The following is a 21,932-nucleotide window of genomic DNA, read 5'->3' as shown; positions in this document are numbered from 1 at the left end:
GTTGCTGCACTGTCTGTTAAGTGTTAAAACAGCCTTGTCTCCTAATGGGATTCTGTGCCGGTGGTGGTTTGTGCTTCTCATTATCTCAGCTGAATGCTTATTGGGTATAGTTAAATGTTAAGACCACTAGAGGCAGATGCTTCCTGTCTGTATAATACTGTTTCCCTGGGGGCCATTCCTGGCACAGCGATTTATTTTTATTTTTTTTTAAATGATTGGAAATGTAGATTGGTCCTGCATTTTTTTCAGAAGTCTTAGTTGTTGCTGTTTTTATTCATATTGCATTTACATTTACATAATGATTGCTGAATAAACATTGCTATTTGGTTGAAAAAAAACATTTATTCAACCCCGATTTTATAGATTCCTTCACCCTGTTACTTAGAGCCATGTCTGGCTCTGTGGGGCTGTTATGCAATATACTGTAATCCCCAAGTTTGCCAAACTACATGAAGATACTGTATGTCTAATTCAGTGAATAGTTAATGAGCAACAACAATAAATAATGCTGTATTTTAACTTGAAAGTGGGCTTCATTCAAGCAAACCTTTAGTTAAAATTAGGTGTCCCATAACAACTTTCTCACGTACTTGAGAATTTTAACATTCAATCCTAAACAGATCACTTCTGTGACATAGCTTGATTTATCAAGCAATAAAAAATAAACAGAAAATTAACTTTAGACTTTAGTGCAAGATTAAATAATATTAAATAAAAATATCTAACATAAAAATTAATTGTGCCTCGCCATAAAAGACCCAACATGCATGTTAACAAATAAGAAAATAAAAGTGCCACAGTGCTGTAAAGTAAGGCCAGTGATGTGCTTTTATGAACTGCACTCTTAATGCTTTTGTTTCACAGATTGAATTGTATGTTTTTCTTGATGAAAAGTATGACAACTTAATGTTGTTGGCATTGCAGGTGCAGGGCATGTAACGTATTAGCTGCTTACTAAATAAAGTCTGTGAGGTCTGCAGACAGAGGTTGATTTAGAAATTTAGAACACACCTGCACGTCCTGCTGTAGGCACTTGATATAGGAAATACTGCAGTAGACTTAGGATGATCTATTCTCACACACAAACATACACGCGCACACACAAACACTTGTGCGGAGCGCACAAACACACCCTCAAACATCTGTGCGCACACACACTAGCATCAGGCTAGTTACCAGAGAGGCTAATGATACGTTTGGTCTACGTACGTAGAGATTTACCTGCTGTTGAACTCCTTTATTCACAAACGTCTGAGAACTTGGGTGTAACTCTCCACCCCCGCTCTGCATCGAACTTTTTCTGCTGACCAAACAGACAGGGCTCCTGTTTTTGACACAAGTTCTTCTGTGTCATCATGTTCTGCTAGTTCTGCAGCTTCAGAGCTTTGTTATCCATTTACACCGCAACCATGGTAACCAGAACGCTACTGTTTACCATCACAGTGCAACATTGAAAAGGCTTCGGTCTGACGCGGCGCAGCGTAGCGTTCCGAACGTTTTGTAATCACTATACCGTTACGGCGGTATATAAAAAATCATAATGAAAATAAATAGCGGTATTTGGTATGAACCGGAATACCAACCGGGACATCCTTAGTTGCAACCAACTTGAATAGGTGCATATTGCCACCTACTGTACATGTTTTATTTCATTACTTTCAATTTCCAAGGTCAACAAAAAGCTCAAATAGGTTGAGCTGCAACCTCTGGATCATTTTGTAGCAAAGCTCAAATCTCAGGGTCCTCCGACTGCTTCTTTTTACTTAATTTGTTTACATGATCTCATTTTGAGTTCATATTTTGTTTTCATTTAGAATGCAGATACTGTTAAAAAAAATCACATAGTAATTGTCTTTATGTTTTTAGTTAGATTTTGTCATCTCTGTTCTAACGTCTCACTTTTTATCATTTAAAGCACATTGTGTTTCCTTGAATTATGAATTGTAAAATATGCTATACTAATACATTTGCCTTTCCGTGCCTATACAAAATGAAACGCTGAAATTGGTAATGATAGTAAAGGATGTCGGAGATTAATTTTGAGAAGATTAGAATTCATTTCAGACTGGAAGGTGAACGTGTCTCTCTTTTAGGGCCTCAAACATTTAGACTTACTCCGTATTTGAAGTGTGCACTGTCATTACAGCAAGATTAAAAGAGCCAGCTGAAGCTGTTAGAAAAGCACTTATAGCTTCTTTTGATTCTGGCAGAAGATAGAAAAATATTTCCACGTGGTTCAATATTAACTATCCCACTGTGATAAGGTGCAAAGCTACCACTTTGTTTTAGACTTATTACCACCTCAGAAAATGAAGACTCAGAGCTGCCTGAGTAAAAAGGCTGCAAGAACTTTAATGTTTCTCCACAAGATCTGCAGATATAGCTCTGCTAATGGTAAACAAGATCATTAAATGAACTGATTAACCTGCAAAGAGGGAGCTTTAGGGTGTTTATTGAACTATTGTTGTTGTCAAAAAGGTAACGCACGGGCCCACATTGTGTTAATCTTGTAACTTTTGATGATCTTATGAACTGTTTAGATGCTGTTAATTATATTATAGATTCACTTCAGAAATAATCAGACGTGATAAATGTCAACCTGTGTCCTTGAGGTAAATTTATTGTGGAACTTGTTTTTTTTTTGGGTTTTTTTTTTTTTTACTAGTGCATCTATCACACTGCATTTGTCAGAACTTGTAACGAGTTTAGAAACAACAAAGACAAAAGATTATCCAGTATTAACCAGGGTTGGGGTCAATTATAATATTAATCGCGTAATTTGTAATTAATTACAAAGATGTAATTACAGTGATGTATTTATAGTGATCAATGGACAAAAATGTTGCTGCTGTAATCGTAATTTAATTGTAATTTAGTTCAGATAATTGACTTTGGCATGAACGTTCTATAAAAAACTGTCAATTACAATTTAATTAAACATAAACCTGGGGAAGCATGTTAAAGTTCTATGGCGTACACATACAGTACATAGTTAACAATTATTGAAATACGTTTCATTTTAAGTTTACCCATCAGTTCTCCTAAGGATCATTTTACCATTTCTTTACAAATTGAAATCAAGGGGTACACTGACACAAGAAAGGCTCAGACGCTCACAACAAAAATATTAATACTCATATTTTCATGGATAAGGAAGTCTAACAAGGTAACCAAGAGATGAGAAACAAATGAGATGATAGATGTTTTTTTTTTTTGTTTGTTTTTTTTAATGTATTTTACAGCTGATTTAAGACATGGGTCAAAACTGACCCGTTAGCAGAGGTGCTAACACAAGAGGAAGGTTAAATTTAATGGTGTTATTTATTTCAGGATCAGTAATTGAGAAGGTAATTGCTTTTCTGAGGAAATAATTCTAATTATACAGTAGTTGTAAATGGGAAAAAAATGCTGGTCAACGTAATCATAATTCATTTGCATTTGAACATGGATAATCAAAGTAATTGTAATTTAAAAATGCAAATGAATAAATATATATTCTAGTTACGTTTGTAGACAACATGTGCAAATTTCAGGTAATCCAGCAGCACTCATGTCTTACTGGGGTGGTGGGGGGTTGAGGTGCAGGACCTGAGGGTATCTATCTTTACCTCTAATGAGAAATTAAAGGCATATACAAGGTCTCTGCTTCACGCACATACACACCATAGCAGCCAACTGTGCGTACCCCAGTGCTACCCCTGCTCTCCTTCTCCTATCTTCCTTTGCAGCTTCCAGCTTCTCCACACAGGAAAGACTTACCCCCACAGTCTGACTGTGACTGCTTGTAGCTAATTTAAGGAGTCACAGTGTGGAAGTCACCCAAGCTCCCTCCTTCATCTGGAAACCTATGATTGTCTCAGCACGTCAGCTGAAATCCCTGAAACACAGTGTACGCTCCTGTAGATTCTGAGGACTGCAGCAGCAGGAGCCCACAAGCGGGGGGGGGGGGGGTGATGGTGGGGGGTGCTGATTCTAGCCGTATATATATATAAAAGAAACAATCAAAAGCCCGGAGCTTTAATTACACTCAATCTGTCATGAGGATCACAGGCACCCAACCACTAATTACTTCAAGCACTGCTGCACTTTGCTCCTGCTTATATAGCAATAAAATACACCGACTGATCAAAAACAAGCCAAAAACTGGACCCTGTAATAAAGGGAGGCAAAGAGGGAGCTTTCAACCCCAATCCCATGGTGTAAATTACGCAAGAATGTCATAAAATATTCATGACACATCCATTGAGATGAAATCATGGCTGCGCTAAAGTGCTGAGCAAACAACTTTATATCAACCTAACGGTGAGCAGGATGAGGAAAAACCTACACGTAAGCAGCTAAAAAAAACACTAAGAAGAATAAGCGTTGTTGTTTGTACATTGTGAAATATTATAATTTATTAATGGGTGGTTGGTTATTAATTAGTTATCAGCAATAATAAATAATAAAAAAAAGTTAAAGCTACTAGGGACACTAATTTTCAATCAGATAAAGACATAGTGTGTCATTTGCTCACAAAAATGATTTTTTTGTTTTTAATCTCCATTGTAAAAACTTGGTTTATTGACATTGTCAAAAAGGTTTCAATGCATTGCATTGTGGGACACTCGCAGAACAAATCAATGTCCGGGCCCTTTTAACCAGGGGTGTCAAACTCATCTTAGTTTAAGAGCCAAATACGAACCAAGATTAGTTTAAGTGGGCCACAGATTTTAAGTAATCAAAAGAGCAAATTCAACATTATTGTGCCTGGTTTGCACTTCCACGCATGAATTATAAAGTATGTGAGTATATCAGTTCCTGCAGGATATTCACTTAAATTTTCCTGATTTCACAAAATCAGGACATTTTCTTGGATTAATTTGAAAAAATTGAGAGTTCTTTCAACAATTTGAGATTAATTTGAGTGCTGTCACGTGATATAAGAACTGGAAAACTGAGCTCTGCAAATTTTGTGGCTTTTAATTGAATTTGTGTATTTGGAGAGGCTTAGGTACTGTATCTACAACCAAATTCGTTTCTTATTTACAAAATGTGTCATGTTTCTTCTATCATTTTTACTTTTGAGCGGGCCGAATTTAATGCTCTAAAGGGCCAGATTTGGCCCCCGGGCCTTGAGTTTAACACATGCTTTACACCCAATTGTACTTATGATAACATCGCTTTACAACAAACACATCACAAGGCATTTTGAAGTCAATCAAACGGACATAAAGTCTGACAAACCAAGAGAACAACAAGAACATTAGGCTACCTGGCATCTAATGATAAAATAAAACACAAATTCAAAGTTCAGCACCACAGATAGCAACAACATCATTCTGACACCCACTTTTACTGTTTCATCTAATGAGAGCACAGCAGGCTACTGTATCAATTACTATATTTAAAAAATTGACACAGCAACCCACATGTTCACATAGAAACTAAAAAATCAATTTGAAGTATATGAAGTCATAAATACTTAAAGAGCATTTGACACGCCTTGTGCGCCGCAAATTAATCTGGGTTTCCATTACCCTTGGAAATGCGTAAGATCTAAATAACGCACTAAAAACTGGTATGGTTTCATGAAGAGGCTATGGAAACCGTTTTTCCGCAATTACACGTCACAGAAAGTGACGTACCTGGTCACATGACCACTTCTCTCTGAGGAAACATGGTACATGTAGATAGGACACTGAGACATTTCTTAGCATTATACTTTAAAATGATTATTGGCACATTAGACGTGAAACAACAAAGGAATACAGAGTGTTATAAGGAGGTTTGGAGCATCCTTCTTCCTGCAGCGAAGTCTCGCGGAATGAGATTTACAAGAATCCTGTGCAAAACAACATCCAATGGAAACCCGTTCGAAGCGCAATTATACTTTGTCGACATTTAGAAATATAGCTTTTATTTTGCAAAAACCTGTAATGGAAACACAGTTAATGATGCGCTGTATGTCCATTTTCTTTGCCTTGTCATTTTCTGTAGACAATATGACAAGTCCACTCAGTCTTTCCTGTCTCACGGTGCTTCTCAAGTGGTTTTTAATGAGTTTTAACTTGGAGAATGAGCGCACAGAATCACTGCCAACAATGTCATTTACACCTCCAGGACGAAGACCAGAATACGTGTCCAGATTTTGTAGTTTGGCTTTTCCTTGCTCTCTTTTTTTTCCCTTTGCCTGAGGTTTTTCGCTTCACTTTTATGGTGAGATGAACTGCCGCTCATGTTTTGCATACGCTAAAAAAAAAAAAAAAAAACCTTGACAAAGTGCAATGCGCAAAACTTGTTGAGCTTTGTGGGTCTCCAAACAAACTATTTAACAAATTATCTTCAATTCATTTATTTATTTAATTTATTTTTTTTGTTTTTACCTCGTCTACACATGCTGTCAAAGGTCAACACTACAAGAAGTGCAATCTTTTTAAGACAGCAATGCATGTAATGTATTTATTTATGTAAGAGGCCTACATAAAGTTTGTATCTGATGAAGAAAAATTTGATAATAATACCCAGCAGTTTTAAATAGCAACCAGACATCTTGCTCCTTTAAAACAATGATAAACGGGTACCGGTAATTATTTTCTATATCTTCACTTAATTTAAATGCACAATAAAAATAGTCAGGCTTGTTGTTTTACTCAGTAAAAAAAACTTGAAATCAAATTCTCATCAGCTCAGCAAGAAAAAAATGTGGAGTAACTGATGCTAATAAGTCTTCACCAGTGGTAAAGACTCAAGAGTGCAACTTTTTTCTCATTTGGACAAAGCCCCACTAATGATTTTGTGTCCATTTAATCAGGAATAAATGGCAAAAACCTGCCAAGCCAAGCAATGTGAAACTAAGCTTACACTGCCTGATTAGTGAAGATTTTCTATTGCATTGTTGATTGACTTACATTATATCTATCCATCAGACTTTACACAAGATCAATTTACCAAACAATGGGTAAAAATCAAGTTCCTAAAACCCATGTACACTAACTATACTAACAAAGCAAAGAATCGCATAACAGACAACGATCAATGGTGGCAATGATGGGGGCAAAATTACTTATAAAGAGAATATTTTGTTAACAAAATTGAATCTAAAGTGTGAACGAAACAAGCATTAGAGCAAAAATCATGTAACACTGGCCATCCTTTATTTGCATGATACATTAAAGGATTGCTGCCAAAAAAAAAAAAAAAAAAAACCTTTTAGTTTTGGTGCCACAGCGATGTATTAAATGTATTTTTACCTGTTGAATACAAAACGTTGCATTGGTTAAAGGTCTCGCAAGATATGACAGTGAATATATATTAAAAAAAAGCACAAAATACAAAACTATAAAAACGTTTTTGAACAACAAAGAGCTGCTCTATTTTTTTAGATGATGTATGAATTAGCATATTCATAACATTATGTGGAAAAAGCAGATATCATTTCTTTGGTGTATAGCCTGCCTTATGCCTAAAGTCAGATAAGATTGGCTTCAGCAGGAAGTTTCCTTTCTTTGAAACAAAAACTCCTTTTAATACCTTTCAGTGTGATGATAATGGTTTTTAACACCCAGGCCATTTGATAATGGGATTTTTTTTCTTCTTCTTCTTCATTCAGATTTTTTCCTTTAGATATTGCCACAGCAATCCAGCCAATCTCCTGTGTCCTCACCCACTGTGTCCATCAACCTCCTTATACTGACCTTAGCTTCCTTTTCGCTGCATTGTTATTATCCCTACATGCATGACCACACCATCACAGCCCTTTCTCTCACTCTCTCTACACTTTACAGCTTGGCTGCTCTCATAACTCTCCTAGAGATCTGCTTCACTCCTGCTCACATTCATTCCTCTCTTTTCTATTGCAAACCTTCACTTCTCCAGGTTCTCCTCCACCTGCTCCCAACATTCACAACAAATCCCATATACAGACCATCACCATGTCCTTCACCATTACAAATGAAAAGGGGCTAATAGCTGCCCCACCTGCATTTTACAAGCTGCGATAGTGATAGCACATCTGATCTCATCTCTAAACTCAGCAAACTCCCGTTAGAAAGAAGATTTTGTATTACAGATGGGAAAAGCTACAGTCCAAGGTGTGATATGCAGTGTTGGGTGTAACGTGTTACTGTAACAAGATTACAATCTTGAGTATAGTAGTGTAACATGTTACGTGTAATACGTGATACGTGTAATCATATTACAGTTTCTAACTAAATACTAGGTTCGTTGCTTGATCTGAGGAGGACATAGACTGATGCTGCATGTGTGTCTGCGTGCTTAAAGCAGAACTAAGTAACTTTTTCACCTTAATAAATCCTTCTTGTAGTCCCTCTGAGGGTAATACAAGTATTTATGGGGTGACTGGGGGGATCTTTCATCCCTCCCTGCTGTCTCTGGCCAGAAAACCATGCTTGCAACTTTCCGTCTCCGGACCGGTACCAATCTTATAGCTCTGTTCTCGTTCTCGCGACAAGACATACTGCTTTACGACAGCCCGATACACACTAAAGGTGCGTTCACACCGAACGCGACTGTAGCGACTGCAGTCACTTCAATCGCCCGTGATGAGTCGCTTGAACACAGTGGTGCGTTTTGGTCACTTCATCACTTCAGTGACGTCATGCTGAGCGAGAGGTAGAAAAATGACAGGGCAAAGGAGACAAAGCCATTCAAACGGGCAGCTTTAGAGCATAATTACCTTGCTTCCCATTAACAGCAGTAGTCATAACTAACAGAAACCTGTTAATGTGCCTAACGCTATGTTAAAATAAACTACATAAACTCCTAAAATCATTAATTTGCAGTAATTGGCTGCTGCTGTCTGACAGAGTGCTGCTTTGAGTGGAGATGAGACAGTGTTATGGAATGTAAGGACTGTTTTTCTGTAAAAACACATGTTCACTTTGATGTCCAGGTTAATACTGTGTGTTTCTTAGTGCAGTTCTATTTCATAATATTTCATGAGATGTCTCACTATGGGATGCACAGTCCATCTGCAGCCCTCAGAAGCGTTTTTCTCAATCTGCCAATCCTGATTGGCTGGTGAAACGTGTCCGTCTGCCAGGGACACTCCCACCTCCTGTAAGAGGAGGCGGCGGACGGGCACACATCATTCAAACACCTCTTCTCACTCTTAAGCATATCTTGCGTCTTTCCTAACAGCTCAACTGTCCACAGACGAATCGTTCTGGCTGCCGTTGGACACTTTTTTTTTTTCAAATCATAATACTTTATTCATGATGGAGCTGGCCCTCTTTGTCCTCAGTGGGAGTGACCTTTTTGATTATTTCATTGTTGACTGTGGTTGGGGGTGTGGTGGAGTGGTCATGGTAGAAGTGAATGACCAATTATTTGGTCTTAGACATATTTAGATCTAGACAGTTGTCCCTGCACCACAGTGAAAATGAGTCATCTGAACACTTGATGTAGGTTATTCCTGGGGTGGTGCTCCTGCATTCATTAGTGTACAAAGTGAAGAGAAGTGGAGAGATGATCCAACCTTGAGGTGAACCGGTTGATAATGTCCGACAAATACTGAGGTGACCATTCACCCTGCCCCTTTAATTCCTCCCTGTGAGGAAGGAGAGGACCCAGAGAATTAGGTGGGGGTTGGCATTCATCTGGAGCAGCTTGTGTCCAATGAGGTGTGGTTGCACGATGTTCAATGCACTAGGGATTTCCACAAAGACCGGGCTGACATGGTGATGGCACCATGCAGCAGGGTGAGTACAGCATCACCATTATATTCCTCTTTGTTTCCTCAGTTCAATGCTATTTTCTTTTCATTCAGGGTTGTTTTGAGTGACTTGGCTATCCAAGGCTTATTGTTTGAAAACACTAACTGTTTTTACAGAGACCAGCGTCTCTGCACAGAAGGTGATATATGATGTTACTACATCAATGGCCTCTTCTAAAGTGTTGCCCTTTGTAAACACCTCCCACAGTGTACAGTCAAAACAGCCCTGAAATGTCTCCTGCACTACACTGTCCCACTGTTGGACCTGTCTCTTGACCACTCTGGACCACACCAGGTCAACAACATCAAGTGCTTACCTTGCCTCCGCTTGGTCAGCACTGTCCTTGGTTTGACTCCACACCATGTTCTCGAACATCCGGGCGTGGCACACCAGCTGACGTCTCAGCTTCCAACGATGCCCCTAACAGTTCGGCGCGCGTTTGCCCACATCCCGACTAGCACACCTGCTAGCCACCACGAGGTAGCATCCAGCTATCCACTTGTTTTTCCTGCTTGCTTCAATGCAGAAATGGAGGCCAAGGCCCCTCTCACCGACAGGCTTGGACGCTCTGAGGCACACCTTTGCCAATGTGGCAATAAAATCTCCAGTAAAGACACACACCAGGTCTGCTCGAGCTGTCTGGGGCCCGCCTGGCTGTCAACATTCCCGGCTCATGTCGGCACTGTGTAGTGTTCACTACCACTACGATTGGCTGCTTTTGGCGGAGGCCAGAGCGCACACGCGTATCCTATTATGTCACCTATCCGATCTGGGTTTCATGATAAACGTGGAAAACAGCATGTTGACCCCTGTACAGAAAAGGGTATTCCTGGGACTGTCCCTGCACTCAGTGCCTTTCACTGTGCACCTCTCGGCGGAGCGGGTGCAGACGTTCATTGCATGCCTCGCGCTGTTTCAACCCGGCAAATTTGTTCAGTTCAGATTATGCCTTCAATTACTCGGGTTGATGGCGTCTGCCATCCTGGTGATCTGCCTCGGATGCCTCCACATTAGGGAATTCCAGCTTATGTATTTGTTTGTTTGTCTTGTAGCAGGATTATAGCAAAAGCATTTAAGTGACTGAGACATATTTTCAACCAAAGACAGACCATACACTATGGAAGATTCCATTACAGTTTTGAGTGGATCCGGATCAATACACTGATTCCGGATCAGTTTCAAACATTGAAAATTCCCAATCTCTCATCATAGGAAAATTCATATTTCGGTTCCTAATAGACAGATCTATGGAATTTGGCCAAATTGTCAGATTGGTTCCTTAATTACTCTACCGAGTTTCATCTGGATCAGATTCAGGTTGTGCATTTCATTGCAAAGTGGGAAGGCCCATACCTTTGGATCTACTGTATTGTTATTAATAAGGATATGAATTTCTCATGAGCTTTTAAAAATGTGATTGATTATGGTACCATGATCCGCTTCACTGATCCAGATAACTGCCAATATCTGGCAAAGAGGAGATTTGATGCTTCTTGAAGGTTTGTTGTTCCTAAGTGCTCTTGTTTTTGCATGTTTTTCTTTTAAACTGCTGTGTCTAGCTGGTATTCTTACTTTTCTTTGAAAAAAAAAAAAAGAAGAAAAAATAAGCAGAGGTGCAACAACCAGCCTGCAGTGAAACCTCGTTTCAATTATTTCCCTGTGACTTTTCTTTCAAGCCATGTTATTGTGTCAAAACAAACCTGAAACGTGTGAACACAATTTTCACCCTCCTGTAACACCAGCCGTTGATATCAGAAGTGGTGTGACCTGGTTATGAAAAGATAGAACATCCTGTGCTTTTTTGTCTCTTAGGAACTGACAAGCCACCTTTCCAAGTGAACATATTAGCACATAGTTCATTACCTTGAAGACTTGTTTTCCCCATCAATTAATCTTAACCCTCTTGGAGCAAAGGAAATGATAGATGCAGATTATGTTTATCCTTCATCTGTGCTGTATTTATAGAATATTTGTTAAATTACAGTCTGTGATCAAGGATCATAGACAGAACTGAAAATTGTATAGTTCAGGTCTTTAATGTTCATGCGACTGGAAAGATATCTTCCAATCGCTTCCCTAAGCATTAATGTTTTACACAAATGCAGCAGTGAGCAGAATATTAAAGGTGTTTTCTTTGTCTTGAGTGTAATAGCTATTTTTAGAAAGGTACTCAAGACATTTCCGAAAGGTTGAATTTCCTCAGAGCTATTAATGGAGTCTTCCAGCTGTCTCTTCTGGTCCTCAGTGGAATTTACTTGGTCAAGCTTCCTTAGGAGATACATTGAGGTCCTCTACTTTCACTTGATTCTAAAGGGTTGTTAATTTGTCCAACCTTCTTGGCTGCATTTATCTCACCCAAAACCAACTATTGAAACATGGAATCTTGGCCAGTGTGGCTTAATATTGTCTTGAGAAAATAAAAAAAAGGAAAGCCTCGATAATTTGTTCACACTGTAGGACTTGGCTGGCAGCGTGGAAATCACAATAACTCTCTGGCAAAAACTCGGCCAAGACAGCAGCTTGCCAGAAAGATGTGGAGAGTGGCTTCAAAAGTGGACGGGGTCTTTCTAGCTGAGTTTCCGGTACAGTTTTTCACAAAATAATTAGGAATTTCTAAATGTCGACAAAGTATAATTGCGCTTTGAGCGTGTTTCCATTGAAGGCTGTTTTGGGCAGAAGCCTCATAACTCCTGTGAAATAACATCCCATGAGACTTCTCCTCAAGAAGATGGACACTCTAAACCTCCGCATAATACTCCATATTCCGTTGTTGTTTCACGTCTAATGTGGCGGTAATATTTATTAGTATTATGCTAAGAAATGTCCCGGTCTCCTCTTCAGTCTACAAGTACCGGGCCATGTTTGCTCTGTAAGAAGTGGTCATGTGACCATGTACGTCATGTTTGTGACGTGTATTTGCGGAAAAAGTGTTTCCATTGCGTTTTTCCTCCTCATGAAATAACTTTTAGTAAAAACTTTTTAGTGATATTTGAGTGGGTTTTTTTGTAATTCAGGTGTTTCCATTACCTTTTTTTTTTTTTTTTTTGCACTATTTAGATTTTGTGCATTTCCATGGGTAACGGAAATGCAGCTTCTGACTATTCATGGTACCTCCTCAAGGAGTCCTGGCAGGAGTTTGTCTGGTAAAGAAATGTGACTTTCGGGTGCACACGCTATACAAACACGTTACTAAGATCATAGCTTTAGCACAAACTAAATTTCATATCTCACATTTTGCTGCTGAATCACATGGTTATAGAGCATTTTACATTATCAGTTTGAGTCATAAGATTTAGTGGTATTGGATCTTAATTGTTTTATTTGCTCATGTACTTTAAAGCAGTGATATGCAGGGAAGTTCATGGTTAATGAGGCAGTGACTTTTTAAAAATCAGATTAACAATATATACGCAACCCAGTACTGTTTGCTATTTGATTGGTTAGAATAAAAAATGTAATACTTTTACATGTAATTAAAGTTCACATGCAAAACATTTACATAAAAATGTCCATTACTAATGTCTATTACATTAAAAAAAAATAAAAATAAGTCAAGAACTTGAATAGCTGCACTTCACATCCTGAGCAGATCCTGCCTCACTTCCCAACTTTTCTCCTTGTTTATGCTTGATCAATGAGACTAAACCAGTTACACACATCTGTGCATCATCGAGATTATGAAAAGTGATGGAGGAGTTCAAGTACCTCGGGGTCTTGTTCACGAGTGAGGGAAGGATGGAGCGAGAGATCGACAGGCGGATTGGTGCGGCGTCTGCAGTGATGCGGAGTCTGCACCGGTCCATCATGGTAAAAAGGGAGCTGAGCCAAAAAGCGAAGCTCTCGATTTACAGGTCTGTCTACTTTCCAACCCTCACCTATGGTCATGAGCTTTGGGTCATGAGAGAGGGAAGTCTGGGAGAGGGAAGTCTGGGCCTCCCTACTGAGGATGCTGCCCCAGCGACCCAGAAACGGCTAAGCGGAAGAAGATGAATGGATGGATGGATGGATGTATGAATGAATAAAAAGTTTAAAAACATTATATTGGACTGTGCCAGACAGCTCAGTTGATCATGGATTGCTGGTGAGGGAGGCATGCTCACTGTCTCACTGTGTGACTTGTTACCAGAGGTGAAAGTAATTGATTACTTGATTGAGTACTCACGTTACTTTAATTGACTTGCACTTTTTTCAGTATATTTTTAAATCAGTAATTTTACTTGAACTTAAATATGTTTTAAGAGAATCAAAGTAATTTGTTACATTTCTACGCCCAATTGTTACTGAGTAAATTATTATTTTTAGTTTTAAAATGATCAACAGACATTGTGAAACTACAAAAAAATTCATGACCAGACAAACGCCGACCGATCACATTAAACGTAATGCACCGCACAAAAACAGCATTGATAGCTGGTTATTTTCTCAGTTTTAGAGTTAATACATTTTGCTATACCTGTATACTGATTTATATATTTTTCTTTATTTAATTATTTGGTGTTATTTTATTATAAAAATAAATCTAAATTTTGACAAACTTACAGATGCCTTTGTGGAAAATAAATTAAGTTCCAATTGTGCAAGATTGCGTCTCAATCTTTTTAAGTTTATACATGGGATGTTTACTGTATGCAAGAGAACCGTGGGAAGATTTAGTCCCAAAAATAAACATGAGGGTGAAAGTAACTTGTAACTTTTACTGTGAGTACTATTTAATTGAGCTACTCTTTACTTGTACTTTAATATTATATGTATGACCTACTTGTACTTGAGTACAATTTCAATCATGTAAAAGTACTTCTACTTGAGAGGATATACTGTATCAGTACTCTTTACACCTCTGCTTGTTGCTATATTTGATGAGAAATGTCAATGTTCTACTGTTGTTAACAAATGAATAATCAAATTTGTTAAAATTACATGGAAAATGAATAATAAATGTTTTTTTTCCATTATTTGTTTATTTTTGCTATTAAGTAGCTCTACCTATATATATATATATATATATATATATATATATATATAAAAGAGACATTGCACCATTAACAGACCCAGCCAATCTTGACATATGTCATAACTTATTGTTAGAGCCAGCACGTATTCCTGAGCCAACAGTTTTCCCCTCCTCCCTCTGACAGGAGAACTCTTGTGTAAGACATGTCATCCACCACCTTCCTTCTCACTGGCCAGGGATAATTAGACAGTACTTTCCCAGGATGGTGAAACGTTTGTGACAGGTCTAAACATGGCACTGGAGAAAGACCAGAATAAATCACTCAGCCGCTTGTTCCCACAAGGACCCGTAAAGGATGTAGGACTGCAGCTTTTATTCCCTCTGACTAGTGTCGTATCAATCTGGTGTTTGTACATGCCACATGGAGTTGCTCACTTTTTTCCTCTCTGTTGTAGTACGTTGCCACTGAAATAACAGCGGAAAGGTGAGATAGTGTTGACTCAACGGCCCCAGCAGGTGGTTCAGGCTTTGTCTTTCAAGTCCTTTTTAAAAAGACACAGTCTGTGTGTCTAGAGAATAGGTATTAATTTAAATATGTCTGATATGAACACCACTAGAATCTCTAATCGTCCCCTGTGCTCCATTCTATTTGTTATAAGATTAATGGATTGGAAGCAAGTGAAAGTGATTCATCTTTAGTCTTTTGAGAGTTCAGAAATTCAGAGATTGTTGTCGCTCTTTAGGCTGTAGATAAACGAACATCAACTGATGAGAGCTCCAAGAAGGACTGTATACTGTTTAACAAGTTTGTTCCCATAGTTGCATGAATCAAAGATGCCTTTTTGGGCCTAATTCTTTATTTTATTACTATGGATGTTTCAGAAGTTTGCCGTGGCGGAATTATTAGTGTCATTATGCTTGCCTTTGTTGAACCAACACAACACGTAAGCTAATTTCAGAACCCGTAGTCAATAGGAGCACAATAAGCCAATAATATGCCTGGCTTCACCAAAATTAATTAAATCAAAGAAAACAAATTAATTTAACTGATCGTATTAGTATGATCTACAAGCGCTCTGGACTGTTAACAATGAACAATATTAGGAATTAGGCTTATGAATGAATAAAAAAAAAGGTCAAGAGAAGGAAAGAGCGAAGATGTAAATGAAAGTTTGCGTTGGGTGGGCAAGTCGATACAAACTACAATCTAATTTGGACACATATTAAAAAAAAATGCTTATGATGGTAACATTTTGCAAGTTTTGTAATTGAGGACTCCATGTGACTATACAAATTACAACCTAAGTAAGTCTCTGTTTGGGTTGGTGTTAGTATTAGAATTCATTCTAGAGGCCTACTGTTAATTTCCTGGCTTATTTTCAGATTTCTAAAAAATATTAACGGTTACACCATATTTCCACTGGATACTACTCCGCATAACTGTTTGCTATTCGGGGTGTACTCCCAGCTCATGAAGAAAGCTGAATATAGACACCAGCAGACCCTCGCCACCCTGAAAAAGGAGCAAGCAGGTCGGATAATGGATGGAAATATTATCCGCCTTGAACATGGAGTATTTTAATTTGAATGAACCAGATATTTTATTCTGTGTTTGTGCACTACTTCCTGTCCCGCACAGGCTTATCTTTGCTGAATTTATGCAGCATTGCTCCGGCATCCGAAAAAAATAGAAGGGCTGCGTATCTGCTGCAGAGGGTTCCAGCATGACGGAGCAGTTACTGGACATTATACCCATGCGGTGGAAATTGGCACATTGAATTTAATGGAAACGTATCAGCTCCGTTGCTGTTCCGCAGCAGATACAAAGAAGTTACACATCCGGTGGAATTTATGTGGTCGCTACAAAGTGGCTATAACTTACTACATTTCATTATATTTCGAGCATCAGTAATTAAAATACCATTGTAATGATAAAATGGTAGATCCTTAATGTGTAAAAAAAATATTATAAAGAAGTAAACGGTTTGTTTTTCTGTTTCTAAAACACAATCCTTAACCTAATAACAGAACAGTGACAAAAGGCTAAAGGAGTGAATACAGATTTGAAAAAACTGACCTTGAAAAGGCGAAGAATGTTGGCCACCATGATTGACACGGAGCTGGCAGATGCACCAATCACTCCCACCACTCTTTCAGGCTTAGTGATGATGGGCGGCCCTCCACTGAGACACTTCACATCAGTAGAGTCTTTCTCAATCAATGCCTGGACAAATGTCAGCGACTGCTCCAGAGCGTGGGTGTCCCGGGAGCAAGTGTCAAGGATTCGTGCCCCCAGAGTGATGTTAGGCAGCAGTTCATTGTCATTATTGATACGATCGAGAGCAAAAAGCATGGCTTCCAGCCTGTGGATTCCTTTCTCTTTCTTCAGCTCTCCACAAGCTTTACCGTCATTCCCCCTTGCATGGACTGGGAACAGCCCACCCAGGGAAATGTCGCCATCGATACGTATTGAGTTTAGGTGCGTGTGGCCTGGCATTTTGGGTTTGGCTGTAGAAGTGATCAGGAACTGACAGGCCACCAGTAGCAAACAGCAGCTGACACCTCTTTGGTAGCCGATCCATGTTCTTTCAAAGCCTCCTTGTAGAATCATTATGGTACACTAAATCTGCATCCAAATACAAATTCAAGTCCTTTGAAAATAAAAGGGGTGTCCACACATATACCCACACTGAATGCCAACAAAGTCCTAAAGGTTGCGATCACTTTTTTTAGAAGTTTTTCTTCATAGTTTGTAGCTCTGTGATACTAAATATTCATCCTCACTCCCTTTATCCTCCTCTCTTTTTTCCTATCTCTTTGTATATCACTTTTTTCCCAGCCTGAGAATGTTGGAGGAAACTAAACAGTATGAGTGTGTTGAGAGAGGAATCCAGAGCGAGCTCTCATAAGAAAAGAACAAAGTTGGGAAGCTTGGCCCTCTTCTCCAGTTCTCCACAATCACTTGAGTGAATTAGTGAATTCAGCTCTCCTCCTGGCATGTCAAGGATGCAGAGATACTTGAGATGAGGCAGTAGGCTCGTGATTTGGGTCCTGCAAAAAACAACAAAAAAGGAGCAATGTGAGTCAATGTAGAAGCTGCAAACCAAACATCTCCTCAAGATAAAGATAAGACGAGAATTTGAGTCCAAGTTCAGTTTCAACATCGATGAAGGATTTTAATCAAATATGTCAATGAGTTATGCTTGGCCGTTAGCATAACACAACAACCGCAGTACATAATACATGTAAGGTTGTGTTCGAAATGGCATACTAACATACTACGCATACTAAGACTGATGATGATGATTTCCCAAAGATGCACAGTGGGCACACTGCTCATACTGAACCGCCCCATGATGCATTGCGGGCGGAATGTAAAATCGTCTTGGGACCGGCTTCAAGCTAAAAATAAAACATCCGATTTTCAAAACAAAAGCATCTCTTCTTGTATTCCTTTAGTTTTTATTAACCCTTTTGTAAATTGGGCTCTTGTTTTGAAGTTAACCAGAAGTTTTGTCAGTAGCACAATGGCGGGTATCTGAAAATCTCCAAAATGTTGGCATGAATTCTGTTTTATGCAAGTTTGATGGATCAAATGATCACATGTTGATATTCTACTTGGGTCACTTTTTTGCTTAAAATGATTTTAGAACTTTCAAAGGTGGCAAATCAATGGCGATATTTAGTCTCAGTGTGCTTCAGGTTTCTGTCATTGTAGCATGTCATTTTGAAATATACTTCAGTGGCAACGGTCACCATACTAATCATAAAGTGCTCAACAGAACGCCACAGGAAATCATTCCTGCCTGTGGCGATCAAACTGTACAATTCATCACTTTAGCACAACAGCTTCTTGATTTTACTGCGTAGTTGGTAGATGGCTCACTGTACTATACTTGTATTTATCTGTATTATTTTTGTACATTTGTTTTAGTTTTTCCTTGAGGTGTGCACGTGTATTTAATCCCTATTTAATTACCAGGCTTTTATTTAATTATGTATAATTTCTTTTCTTTTCTTCTTTTTCTATGTTTTAGTGTTTGTTCTTTTCATTCAATATTCTGGAGCATCTGTAAAAATAGCAACTTCTCAAAACATATATCATGAAAACGTTTAATATTTTTTGTCGCTCATTTCAGAAAGTCAAACGCATTAATGATATAGGCTCATGACACATAGGGTGAAATATTTCAAGCCTTTATTTCTTGAAATTTTGATGATTATGGCTTACAGATAATGAAAATCCAAAATTCAGTGTCTTGGAAAATTAGAATATTACATAAGATCACTAAAAAAATGATATCTTAAAACAAAAATGTAAGGCTTCTGAAAATTAGGTCATTTCTATGCACTCAATACTTGGTTGGGCCTCCTTTTGCATGAATGACTGCATCAAAGCGGCGTGGCATGGAGGAGATCAACATGTGGCACTGCTCAGGTGTAATGGAAGCCCAGGTTGCTTTGATAGCAGCCTTCAGGTCATCTGCATTGTTGGGTCTGGTGTCTCCCACCTTCCTCTTGACAATAGCCCTTAGATTCTCTATGGGGTTCAGGTCAGGCCAGTTTGCTGGCCAATCAAGCACAGTAACACCATGGTCACTGAACCAGCTTTTGGTATGATTGGCAGTGTGGGCAGGTGTCAAGTCCTGCTGGAAAATGAAATCAGCATCTCCATTTGACTTTCTGAAATGAGTGACAAAAAAATATTCAACGTTTTCATGATATTCAAATTTTTTTAGATGTACCTGTAGTAGACAGAATATATTAATTGAGTGTAGTGTGTATAGTACATTAGTACACAGCCTTGTACCCCAGCTAAGCTAGCCCTGCACTCTGCAGAGGAAACCTTTTCTGTGTCGCACCCAAGCTTTACGCATTCTGCAATGAATTATTTCTACATGCCCGGGGTATGACTGATATGCTGCTGCATGGCCCTCATCACTGTACAGAGCTCCACATCAATCATTGTGTTCTATATGAAAAAGCGATGAAAAATCAAATACAATACAAAATTAACAGGACAGAATTCTGATGTTTAAATAACATATTTATTCTATTTATGAGCTCATCCGGGTTCATGTAGGTGCAACTATCAATACATGTATGAGACGTGCGTGCGCATGTGCGTGCACGTGTCCAAGTGCATGCTTTTACATATGTCCCCAGTAACAGTGGGCTGGCTCCTCCAGCAGTGACAGATAATAGAGCCATGGATCTGGACACAGTGGGAAAGAACCACAGCTGTCTGTCTGTCTCGCCTTTTCTCAATTGACCAACACTCTCTCTCTCTCCCACACACACACACACACACACACACACACACACACACACACACACACACACAGAGAGAGACACAGACAGACACATATTCACACACACTAGGCTTTATGTCATGATGCTTTTGTGTGCTAACTTACTCGGCTCCGCTGTTTTGCTGCCTCTGAAAGATGACATAAAGGGCAATTTTCTTTCAGGATCTCAGAGATACACATGGTTTCCCGAGTCATACAGTTTGAAATTGTGACATTTTGCAGTTTAGCAAGAAATTAGATCAAGTGGCTGGCAGTAATAACTTTCTTTAAAGATTAATTCAATCCCAAGATTTTGGCTAATGTGTGTCAAAAATTGCCTTGATTGTGGGCGGGGCTCCTGGAGCAGCTAAGACACGCCTAGTCTACTCAATACTCTCCATACCTCTTTGGACTCTCAATCCAACCTACTCACCCCTGATTGCAGAGTCAACAGGTGCTAATTTTTACAGGAGGGGGCGGGGCCAACAGTTCTGGTTTGTGACATAAGGGCCTGTACTACAAAGCTGGATTTCCTTTTATCACGCTAACTTCTGGGATTTATTGGTGTGTGCTGTACTACGACGCTGGTTAACTTCTTGGCCGGTTAAATCAACATGGTAACTTCGGCTGAACAACAAACCTGGTTGGGACCAGGTTTTGTTCTGGTTAAGATTTGAGCGAGTGCTAATGTCCCGCCTTCTGACCAATCAGTTCCCTTAGAAATTGACCTGCCCAAGAAAAGGAGGATCACAGGTTAGGGTTACACGTCACTGTGTGGATCTGATGTGACACTGACAGGAGAGAGAATATTTAGACATTGATGCAATCCTTTCATTTACCCAATGACATCCTATAGGAAACATAGTTTTTTATTTGATGGACTGACCTACATTAGTCATCTGATAGAGCCTGCGTGCATTGGATGCTTTCAGACCGATGCACTCATTCATTCATGTATTCCATCCCTTCCACTGGAGCACACACGTAGCCAGGCTAAAATCACCTGTCTTGGGTGAACATGTTGATAACCTACTTCGTAGTACAGCTGCTCTCTGAAGGATCATTTTTGGTTGGGTGAAGCCCGCTAACAAAGATATCCCAGATATACATATCTAGCTTTGTAGTACAGGCCCAAGAAGCAACCAAAACATCACAAACCCCGGTTCTCAACCAATAGCTAAATTTGATTGTTTGATTGGTTTCAACCCATAGAGTGCAGTCACTCTTTCATTTTTACAACAAAATAGGTCATGATTTGGACAAGAATTTGTTTTCAGCAGGGGACAAAAGTGGATTTGGAGTTTAGTTACACTTTAATATTTTTTTATTTCCTTTTGAGGAAATATTTACATAACTTTCTCTCTGGAGTAGAAGTGTCATGAAACCTTTGTTGTGTTTGCCGATGACCATATTAATTATTTTAGCCAGCTTTATAATCTGCTGGCATATCATAAATGTCATCAACACTAAATCCAAAAATAAAGTTACCCAACTGTACTCCACACTGTGGCCTTATGAGTGCTTTGCCCCCACTTTCCTTAGCGCTAAAAGGAGATGTTTATGCCATTCTGCATAGATCATTCCTCTAAAACTTTGCATCTATAATGGATGCAATCCTTCCAGCTCCTGCAGAAACGTTTGTGGTGGAATTGCCTAGAAGTGGAGGAAGAGTGACACAGGTTTGAATAAACATTACTGCACGCTTGTGCAGATTGAAGCTTCTCAGTAAATAGGCGTTTTATCTTGATTTGTGTGTGTGCGTGTGTGCAGAAATGACAGAAGAATGCATGCAACAATTCTCAAGAGATGTGTAACTGCTAAATCTTTTCATTTAACAGCTGTTTGTCTTTCTGGTTTTTAGGATCAGGTTTGTTTTCCTGAAAACTAAAAACAAAAGCTTCTCATTTCAAGTCAGCTCATCCGTTCTAATCGCAATTATACAAACTAATAGATCCACAATCAAGATAATTACAG

At 38.9% G+C, this 21,932-nt stretch overlaps 1 protein-coding gene across 1 annotated transcript in view; it reads right to left on the bottom strand.

The window, feature by feature from the left end:
• Positions 1–17,712, bottom strand: part of LOC114466962 (metabotropic glutamate receptor 4-like) — a 181,784-nt gene extending 164,072 nt beyond the window's left edge. Inside the window, exon 1 of the mRNA XM_028452840.1 lies at positions 16,745–17,712. Coding sequence (XP_028308641.1) covers positions 16,745–17,278 — 534 coding nt within the window. The 5' untranslated portion in view covers positions 17,279–17,712. The remainder of the gene's footprint in view (positions 1–16,744) is intronic.
• Positions 17,713–21,932: the final 4,220 nt, after the last annotated feature.

This window comes from Gouania willdenowi, chromosome 7 (assembly GCF_900634775.1).
Source record: "Gouania willdenowi chromosome 7, fGouWil2.1, whole genome shotgun sequence".
Taxonomy (NCBI): Eukaryota; Metazoa; Chordata; class Actinopteri; order Blenniiformes; family Gobiesocidae; genus Gouania; species Gouania willdenowi.
Note: the sequence above shows the minus strand (reverse complement) of the source record. Positions and strands in the feature narration are given on the sequence as shown.